The sequence below is a fragment of the Prinia subflava genome, chromosome 10 (assembly GCF_021018805.1).
Source record: "Prinia subflava isolate CZ2003 ecotype Zambia chromosome 10, Cam_Psub_1.2, whole genome shotgun sequence".
Lineage (NCBI taxonomy): Eukaryota > Metazoa > Chordata > Aves > Passeriformes > Cisticolidae > Prinia > Prinia subflava.
This window is the reverse complement of record NC_086256.1, coordinates 7,487,815-7,498,592: the sequence shown is the minus strand read 5'-3', so window position 1 is coordinate 7,498,592 and position 10,778 is coordinate 7,487,815. Positions and strand designations below refer to the sequence as shown.

The following is a 10,778-nucleotide window of genomic DNA, read 5'->3' as shown; positions in this document are numbered from 1 at the left end:
ATAATCCTGTTCACTCCTTTCAGCACTACTCCTCACTCACACTGCCTCAGTCATACATCTATTGCCAAGTCTGGTCTTTCTAGACCCCAAACAGTTTTGATGGAGGAGCACTGTCCCTGCCTGTTGGACAGGTCTTGCAGCAAGTTTCATGCTTGCAGCCTGACAGTCCCATTTCTCATATGACCTCTCTCCTGGAATGATCTGACAGAAGAGCAAAAAACCCAGCCATGCAGTGGATGATAAACTGCACACCGAGGAGCACCTGCCTGGCTCCCAGAAGCTATTTATCAGGCTCTCTTAATGCAAGCTAACAGGACTAGCACATGCAGTAGGCTAAGGGCTTCTGAGCCTGACACTAAAAGGGGAGACATCACATGGTGCAGTAAAGGAGCCAGGACTCCCTCGTTAGCTCATTGTATAGATTACCCCTTTAAAGAGAGAGAAGGGGACTAGGGGAGGAAGGAGAGGCTTTCTCATTTTAACAAATAGCTTTTCAGCCACCGCAAATGATTTCTGCAAATCTATCAGTTCACTCTTTTTTTTTTTCCCACAGATAGGAAAAAAAAAAAAAAAGAGCGCTGAAATTGATTCACCATCTATAAATAAAAAAGAATCAATAGTAAAATTTCTAGCTAATTTCCCTCTCCCTCTTTGCTCCTTGGACTATTTGTTATCTTAGAAATACTTGTCTAGGAAAAAAAAGGAGAAACATCATTGATTCCTGACTGCGACGTGTTCTTCTGCCTTGCCCTACAACTCTCCTCTCCTCTCCTCTCCTCTCCTCTCCTCTCCTCTCCTCTCCTCTCCTCTCCTCTCCTCTCCTCTCCTCTCCTCTCCTCTCCTCTCCTCTCCTCTCCTCTCCTCTCCTCTCCTCTCCTCTCCTCTCCTCTCCTCTCCTCTCCTCTCCTCTCCTCTCCTCTCCTCTCCTCTCCTCTCCTCTCCTCTCCTCTCCTCAGCGCAGGGAGACAGACGGGTCCTTCTGATGTGCCTGGCTCCTCTTCTCGGGTTTTCCTCCAGCGTGGCTGTTCCCTGGGCCCCGCTGGGCAGGGCATTTGTAGTTCGGCACGTTGTCCTTCCTGCCAAAGGAGGAGAGAGAGGACAGGTGTTGTCAGACACTGCGGTGTTCCAGCAGCAGGTACGCGTGTGCGGGGTGCGCTCTGAGGAGAAGCCATGTGTGAAGTCTCGCAGTGAAGTGCATCTGTAAGGAAGGCTTTGGCAGCTCGAGACAAATTAGAGGTGGTTAAAGACCAGCTGGTCCCATTCCTCGCTGGCCAGAGCAGGGTTAGTCCTTCCAGGAGGCTTCAAGGGCTTTGTGCTAGCTCTGAGCTCTCCAAGAGAATGGTCCAATTACTTCTCTTTGGGTGAAGCACTTCCCACAGTTTCCTCCTACCAAGGTTCCTGTGTACTTGAAATATTTCCCTTCATTTCTGCTCCTGAACAGCCCTCCTCTCACTGTGAATATTTCCTTCTGGGGCATGTACCATTCACAGGATGTCTGGGTTCACACATCTGCTCACAGCTGGATTGCCCCCATGCCAGGGGTGTTCACAGCTGGGTCAGTCTTTGGGGACAGGCTCTGGCTGTGTGGCCAGGGGACACCCAGCACCCGGCACATGATGCCAGTGCTTCCAGCATCCAGACCAGTGCCTTCAAAGAACCCACAAAGATCTGATACTGCTATTTCACTGTGCCTGTAACTCCAGTTATCTAACTCCAATTATTTAGCACTTGTGCCAAATTTCAGTTGCCAGTATAGTTTGGAGTTTCCAATGCCCCTTTCAAGCTACAGCCCCAGCAGAGCGGTGGGAGTTTTATAACTGGCCTCCAAAGGAGCAGGGTTGTGATAAACACAAAGTACTTTTTGCAGTGATGCCCCAGGAGTTCACAGGGTAAGAACTGAGCTTTTCACAATCCGGCACCACCAAACCAGCTCCCCAGCTTCCCACAGCTTATCTGGTGGGAAGACTTGCTTTGTAACACTTCAGTTCCTGATAAGGAACTGAATAGGTCTCACTACTTATTTCCCAGGCAAAACACTCCTCTGTGTGTGTGTTTACAGTGTACATGATGAATTTTTGCTACTTTAAGGAAAAGTAAATTTCTATTATCAGTTAGTTCGGTAACATTTCTGTTTTATTCACTTATCCTCCATCTCACAGCCCACCACCCTCACTGCCCCTCCTCCCTCCAGGTCCTGACACACTGGTCACAGCAAGATGGGCAGAAGTGACCAGACAGCCTCAGCCCTGGTCTGTCTGTCTGGACAGAGCCAGGCCTAGGAAAAAGGACCACAACTCACACCATTGTGTCCAGAGGCCTGGCTTGATGGGAGGCTGAATTGCAGAGGGTGTGGGTCCTGCAGCACCATCCCTTGTTCAGGGAGGCTCACCCAGCACCAGGCTACCCCAGAGCAGGGACCTTCCCTTCACAGCCCCTGCCAGCACTGGTGGCTCTCACTGGGACTGAAAAGCTGTCTGTGAGGCAAACACAGGGACCAGGAGCCAGAGGAACCACCATGGCTGCCCTTTAAGCCTGCCTATGGAATTCCAGGGGAGAGGGGGTCCCTCCACACTTACCCCAGAGCAGCACCATCTCTGAGCAGCCATCACCATCCCCTGCAGGTACACCTTCAGACAGCTTCTCCTTTGTACAAGCAGCAAAACCCAACTCTCCATTCCCATCCCCAGGTAACCAAACTGTGCTGTCAGTGTTGCTCACACCAGCCAAGGGACTCCAGTGACCCTTCAGGGAGCTCCCTCAGGCAGCTTTTGGCCCCCTCAGCCATACCTTGCCAGCTTTGTTCATTTTCCCTGCTGTGGCAGGGCACAAATGAGAAGATCCCCTACTCTGAGCTCCTTGAGCTCTCAGTCTGCTCCCTCTAAGGTCACTTATTTGTATTCCCCACGGCAGCTGCTGGCCCGGGCAGGCTGGTGCTGGTGCTGTACCAAACCCTACTGAGACTCAGACACTGGGAGGGAGAGGAGCTGTCTGTCACACATCGATGTCACACATCAGAAGTGAGGTGACCTGTAAAAGGCCACGCAGCAGACCTGGGAAGGACTGAAAAGAGCTGATGAAACCTCAGTTTTCTTGATCCCTGCACCCTGACTCACCCCAAGGAATTGGGCCCCTCTGTAGTGACACAGAGAAACCTGCCTTCCTCACCACACAAGTTTGTTTTTCAGTGCCTCTGCTTGTATTTGCAGAAGTATGTTTTAATATATATTTTTTTTTAAATTGCTGATGGGGCCCTGGGCTTAGAGGGCTTTACCTCCACCAGTCCTCCTCTCCTCCCCTCCCCACTGTCACATCTGCCACCAGTTCAGCATTTACTGCTTCTCTACAGTTCAATCACTAACCTAAGGCATAGTGATATTTTGAAGAGATAAACATTGAGACAAAAATAAATAAATTAGGACCCTTGGAGGGAGACCTGAAAGGCACAGTGAAGTGAGAACAAGCAGTTTCTCTGGTTCTGTGTATAATTACATTGACGTGTTCCTAGACAACACTGGAGACTCAAACACAGCAGCAGCTGTGAACCAAACGGAGACTCATGAAAACATCAAAAAGCCAGCCAGCAGCCCATCCCTTGCCCTGGGGCTGCATCAGCACTGCCCATGTCACTGCTGACAGCCTTCCTGCCCACTCCCAGGGCACAGCCAGCACTGCATGGGCAGCAGGGCTCAGCTCCTGGCTTCCATGCAGACCCCCATTTCTCTGCACCCACTCCAGTCACTGGAGCAGCACTGCTGAGTGTCATTCCCATGCTCCTGTACAAGTGAAGAAATCAATACAATGCAAAATATGCAAATAGGATAAAAATGGGTGTTAAACTTCCTTTTTCCTGATTTGGTTAACACAGGAAAAGGAAATTCTGTCATGCCAACAGCACTTACATGTGAGATTTTTAGACACTGGCCTTTTTCAGCCATCGACTGAACTGAAGCATCATGAGAATCAACCACTCAGTTCACATCAAGTACTTGTGACAAAGTGCTTTTTTGGACATACAGCCAATTGACAGTCACAATCAAACCTCAGCTATGCTACAAGCTCATTGCACAGACAACAGTTAATCTTGCAGCCATGCAAACTGTTTTGCAAATTGAAATCTCAAAGGCATAGCAATTACAATACCAAATTTATACCACATCTCTCACTCAACTAATTGTACATCCAAAAAATCACCACTTGAATAATCTGAATACATTCACCTTTACAGCTAAAAAAGCCTTTGCTACATGCTTGATCTCAACACAATTTTGAGTTACAGAACCCCATGGGAAAAAAATGCCAACCTCTGATTTCAACAGGAAAATTGCTTCTATCTAAATACAGCAGATGCATAATTCACACTGAGGTCTAGCAGCCTGGGGCTCCCAGCATAGCTCGTTTTTACTCTGCAAAACTGGGGCTGTTGCTGTTGCTGCCTGTAGCTCTCTCAGCCCATCTACAGGAGGATAAGCCCTATATACACCTGCTCTGAATGTAGTGTACAAGTTCACATCTGAAATTATTGTACCTGGATTTCTAATTGTTAGCAAATCCTAAAGGCCTTAAAATGAATTTTAAGGAAGCAGACTTACAAACTGGGCTGATGTTTTGGATGGGCTGAGGTTTACAGAGCCACCAGTGGAAGCACATTTGTGCCCCTGTGGCATTTTGAGCTTTTTCACACACACATTTCCTGACTTTTGTTTCCATCTCGTGAAGCAAGGTGAGGTGAAGAGATTTGAACTAGTGACTTTGCAGCTGGTGTATTAGGAAAAGTCAAAATAGAAGAGAATTGGTGTTTAAATTGCAAAGGGAGGTAAAAATAAAGTTATCTAAGCCATCTGAGTGGCATCAAAAATGAGTCATCAAGGCTGGAAAATGGGTAACCTCTGATCCCTGAAACTAAGAAATCTGGCTGCTGTCGTGTTGCTGCTGATCTAATTTTTACACTTTCCCCTCCATACAGAGGAGACACGTTTCCATTGCATCCATCACAGCTAAACAATCAATGCCTGATCAGTCCCAATGCTTCACTCTCAGGGATGCACAATTAAGCAGCTCCATGTTTGACACTGCAAGGGTGCGCAGTATTTTCTGGGAATGCCTGACAAGTTTCAGTCGTAAAGAACACAAACCAAATGACCCAGCAGATAATGACAGCCAGTGCCCTGACAGTTAGATAATGTGCATGCTCCAAAGCAAGGCCAATTAGAAGCAATAAAAACAAATTTGAAATGTTAGAGCAAAGGTCAGAATTCCTCGGCCATTACCACAGGCTAGATTTTGCTTTTTTTCAAGCGGTCACCAGCGCCTGTTTCCAGTAAGTGAGACTGTAGTCATGTTTTCCAGGTGCCCATCTATCCATTACAGCAGATTGTGACTTCTGGGCCATACAAACCCCACTAAAGTGGTGTGTGGACCATCCCACCACTACCTGGAAATCTCACCAGGTCCATATGCTATGGCTGTGCCCTCCTGAGTGCAAGGGCTGGCCCACACTGCTCACAGAGAAGGCAGATGTTAGATGGTGTGCATATGTCTCTCCCTCCACCACAGAAGGGATCCTGCTGTTTGCCATCCATCCCTCAGTTCCTGGCCTCCCTTCCCAGCTCAGTGCAGCAAGACACATCTGCCTTATCCAGGAGACACTGCCCAGAGGCAAGATTAGTTTACAGCTGGAGCCACACCATCACATAAGAGAAGAAGGAGCCACAATTACAAGCAACTCATGCGGCTCACACACAGCCACCCTTGTGGACCTCTGCTGACGCTGGAACTGGCAGCTGCAGAGAGCATAGGAATGGGTTTTGTCTTGGCTCCTGTCCTCCCATTTCCTAAGGAGCAGCAGGACAATAATGGATTGCACTCACCTGATGAGATGTAGCAGAAAGTGGCAGTCTCTTGAGCTCGTTCAGGTTACCAGCATGATATTGGGATTAACATGCTGTGTACATCAGACATTATCCGTGTCAACCCACCCTTCACACAGGTCCCTGTCTCTGCTTTCAGAGCAGGAAAAACCCAGGCCAGGGTGATGCATGAAGTAACACAAATGCTGTAAATCTCCTTATAGAGCCCTGGCTTCCTGAGAGCAACAAGACCAGGAAAGCAGGTGGGTACCTGCAGGCATACCTATGTGAGGATGCCTGTGAGAGCTAATCTAAATGTATTTAGGGTTTAAATGCAAAGCTGATTAGTGAAACCACAGCAAGCTCTTACGTGATATGCTCCTTCAGAGTTAAAGTAGCCATAATTCAATTTATTCATTTAGCTCATTTCCAAAAAGTAAATTAAGGTGGAGTAAATTAAATTAAAACAGCTGACAGCACCTTCATTTCTTCATTTTGAAAGGGATCGTTAACGTGGACCCAGTCTACTTCATACAGTAATGCAGATTATTTTTGCCTGCTAGGCCCCCTGTCAGGCACACCAGCTCCCTATCCTGAAGTATTTTTACACTCCCTCTGTTCAGGGAGTCTCCAAGAGCAGGACCAAGCTGGACATGTATTTGGGTGTTTGCATGTGCTTTAGTGTGCACGTGCTTAAATGCAGGGTAAAATCCCTGCAGCTGGCAGCCTCATTCCCAAGTGTTTGAGAAGCTAATTGTTGTAATGAGGAATTTTGGTGAAGCCTCTGCTGGGAGCTGGCCAAGCACTGCACATCTCTAAACTCTGTAAATGAATCTTTTTCACTGAACCCACGTAAATGTCACCATTCAAAACCTGGAAGTTGCTCTTTAGTGACAGCTACAAGCATCAAGAGTTGCATAAAACGTGCAGACGTGTGTGGGAGCAAGCTGTCAGATTATAATTACTAATAAAGAAGGGGGAAAACCCCCCCAAATTAATTTTTTAGGTAAAACATATAATTTGCCTTTAAACCTTAGTAGTGCTCCCATTACTAATACAATTTACCGATCTGGAAATCAAATTGAAGCTGTTTGACTCTTTTCTATTTTGCTGCCCTCATTCCATTTCCTCCCTCCTCTACAAACTGTAGGAGGTTTTGCTGATCTTTCACATTTGGTCTAGAACATTTTTTTCTGTTTATTATACTCTGCTCTCCTCTTAGCCTCTGAAAATGGTGGGAGAAAAGACAAAAAGACAATAATTTAAGTTTGGGACAAGTGAGCTGGGGATGGAAACAGAGCCTTTTCGGATTAAAGCAGGGAGGGGGCTTCAGTCCCAGCTCTCACATCAATCATGGCCAGCTCAAAGAAAGTACAACCAGATATAGGTGAAACCTCAGAAATCCTGAGTTTGAAAGTGTAGAGAGGAGTTTTTCTCAAACACAGGTAGAGGTGAACTGGGGAGAACATTCCAGACCCAGTGGGGCAGAAGGACCCACGCTCAGCACATGCCAGAGAGCAGCACAGCCCTGGGATGGCATCAGAGCCTGTCAGCCCACACACACAGTCTCTGGGCACAGCTGTTTACTGTTGAGATGGGGCTCAAAATGAGGTGTCCAGGCAGAAGGACCTACCTTTGGTCAGACTGTGCCCACACACAAAGAGTTTCCCCAGCCCCACCCAGTGTGGTGCAGAAGACAGTGCCCATGGCCCCGAGGTTGGTGGGACAGTCCTGCGGGCAGATCCAGCCTGCTGGAGATGCAGCTGTGCTCTCATACATCATCATTAGAGCTGCAAAGTCAAGCAGCAAAAGGAGGAATTGCCAGAATAAAGGCTGTCAGAGCAATTTTAATTCAACCTCCTGGCAGATATGCCTTCTGATGGGGTCTTTAATTACCTCATCACAGCCTACTTTTTCTTCAACAAGGCTGCTGCTTTATTCAGGGCACGATGGACAGACGGCAATTAATGAAGGGCCAGTCAATATTTTGTTCTGTCCTTTTTTCATTCAGTTTGTGGCTCCAGGCATTATTTGCCACATGCCATCAAATCCCCACTCTTAGAATTATTCATCTTCTCCTGGGCTTTTCTCTCATGTGCATCAGTGCAGCAACTGTAAGATTCCCACAGAGGAAGGAATTTCTTTTCCAACACTCCTGCGAGCAGAGCACCTGGGTTTTACCTACAGGAAAATATGGGGCAGACATGAGCTGAGAATGCTGCACCAGCAAGGCCCAGGTGGGATTTTTCAGGATACCCACACAGTCTTTGTTCAAAGCCCATCTTCTCTAACCTCTGCCAGAGCTGTTTAAACACTCAGGACATCTAGAATTTGAAATTCAATGGGTACAGAATATGACTAACATGAACCTGGTGTCTCTGAGAAAAAATGTCAGTGGTCTAAAGAGGGAAGAACTTCTCTGCTGATGCTGTGCTGAACCAGGGCTTTGTTGCAGCCAGGGAGCCAGAGTGAAAGAACAGAGAAATGCTGATAAGGGCAAAGGGATGAGCTTCAGGCAGTGCAAGTTGTCTGGCGTTTGTGAATTTTTGACCAAAAGTTCTGGTTTTCCACCTTAGTCATTCCCTGTAACAGCTGTACTCTGCTGTCTCTTAGTCTCTTACAAATTTTTCATCTTTTACCAATCCTTCTTTCAGAGGAGGACATTTCACACTTTCAACCCAAGAAATCTTGACCTTTCCTCTGGCACAAGTAGAAAGAGGTGAGAGCAGGACAGAGATTCAGCAGGAGGAAGAGCTCCCTGTGGTACTGGCAGCATCAAAGGGAGCCCCACTCAAATGGTTTCCTGTGAGTGCACTGGGAGTGGAACTCTCTGGTCACTGAACAGCTTAGAAAAGGAACGAGAGGAGAGGAAGGGCATGAACCTTCATTGCTGTCCAACAGCCCCTTCCTGCACTGCTCTCTCCTGCTCTGTGCCCACTTAGCCCACCCTTAGAGAGCTGTCCTAGTGTCCAGGATGGGCTCTCTGAGCCTCTCTCAAGCACAGCTAAGTGGCAGTGCTCTCTCCTCCAGCAGCTTCTGCAGGCAGCACAGAGCTCTCTCTTGCCCTGCTAGAAATTCATGGGCCTGCTGGCTTGTCACTCCAAAGAGCATCCAGCGTTTTCAGCAAGGCTTTTAATTCATTAGCTCACAGAGGAAAATACTCTAACCTTCTAGCCCTCCTCAGCTGAGTCATTGACGCTTTCCTACCTTGCTGCAGACACATCACCCTCAGGAAAATAATTACTTAGCATGCTGGTAACAGCAGACATTGTCTTTGTGGGCTGGGTGTTGGTTTGGGATCACAGGCTCTCCCTGCCATGAGGACTGCAGGACACACTGGGGTTACTGCTTGAAACCTGACCTTCCTTTACAGGCTGTGGGAAACTCCACGGCCACTGGGCTCACTCCAGGGGGAACTGGGGGGATGCTGCAGGAAGCTCAGAGGGAAGGGGCTGAGGGGTTCTGGAGGAGCTGGATGAGCTGTGCTCAGCTCCATCACTGGAAGAGGTTGCACAGAAAAGCTGTGGATTCTCCATCCCTGGAAGTGTTCAAGGCCAAGTTGGATGGGGCTTGGAGCAACCTGGTATAGTGGAAGGTCCACCATGGGATGGAACTGGATGATCTTTAAAGTCCCTTCCAACCCAGACCAATCTGCAATTCTGTAATTTGCTGATCTACAGGTGGCATTTGGGCTCCCATAGGCAAGGACAAGTGGAATTTAACCACAGGTCCAGCCAACCAGTCGGATTCATTTACAGGCACATAATCACATTACACACAGAATGCAGATACAGTTATTTCTCTTGACCCTTGAAATAAGCTGCATTTTTGATAGCACAGGGTGCTCCGTCTCCAGCCTCAGTCTTGTTTTGTAACCAGAGCTGTTGCATCTGTTGTTGCCTCTTACTCCAGATGATCCTGATTCCATTCCCACTGAACTGCCTGCATTGCCTATGCTGTGGGATGGCTGTTCTCTGACAGCCTGACTGCATGGACAAAGCTCTTGTAAAGGTGCCTGAATTTGGGTACCGTCCCTATTTCTCACCCTCAGGCACCTCTCCCTTTTTGTGCCTCCATTTTCTTCTCCAAAACATGGTGATTCCAACACAAACATTTCCTTCCTTACGGTCACACACGCTCTGGAAGTGTTGCAGGTTGGTGCTATTTCCAGGCCTGTCATTCTAACACATTTTGGCTGCACTAATTCCCTCAAACAGAAATTGTTCTGCCTGTCCTAGTCTGGGACAAAGCAGGCAATTAGTTGTCCCTTACACGTTTATTAACTCTGCAGCTTTCTTTCAATGACTATGTGAAATCCAGTAATGTTTTAATATATTTTCATCAACTGTGGGCACAACATGTCCTGTTTCCACTAATAACCGTGCCATATAATTAGTCCTGATTACACAGATATTTAGTATCATTTTACATATTCCAGTCCTTTCCTAGTGCCAGTGCCTAGCCAAGGCATATTTAAAGCCACAGCCATCTCCCTTCTGTTTCCCAGCAGTTTGCAAGAATTCCTTTTGGAGAGGATTGCAGTTAACACAGCAGCTTCAAAGAACAATTTCATTTCACTGGTGTACATTTCAGGTGTCTATATAGATATAAAGGCTCTGATCAAATGTCAGGTGACAAAGCCCAGGGTACAAATAGAAGGCATTTATCTACTTACAGGGAAAAGCTGGTATTTGAAATCCATCAGGAAATTAACAACATGAATCTTTAAAAATCCACTCCTTAAACATCTGTTGGCTTAGGGCTGAACATTGACCGTATTTAGGCTTTTACTGTGAGGCAGCACCCCCCAAACAAAAGATCCTTCACTGTATTAGGCTCTGGTGGGGGAACAAGAAAAATTTTCTCTGTGCAACCTGATTAGAGATGTGTATCTTTCCCTGCTGGCGTGGCTGTCTCTATAGAGATGGACAT

At 47.3% G+C, this 10,778-nt stretch overlaps 1 protein-coding gene across 2 annotated transcripts in view; it reads right to left on the bottom strand.

Annotated features, from left to right (window-relative positions):
• Positions 1-920: 920 nt before the first annotated feature.
• The window catches only part of LOC134555496 (BEN domain-containing protein 5-like), an 898,337-nt gene continuing 888,479 nt past the window's right edge, over positions 921-10,778 (bottom strand). For both annotated transcript variants that reach the window (XM_063407113.1, XM_063407114.1), the window contains exon 13: positions 921-1,076. In XM_063407113.1, the coding sequence (XP_063263183.1) occupies positions 953-1,076 (124 nt within the window). In that variant the 3' untranslated portion in view covers positions 921-952. The remainder of the gene's footprint in view (positions 1,077-10,778) is intronic.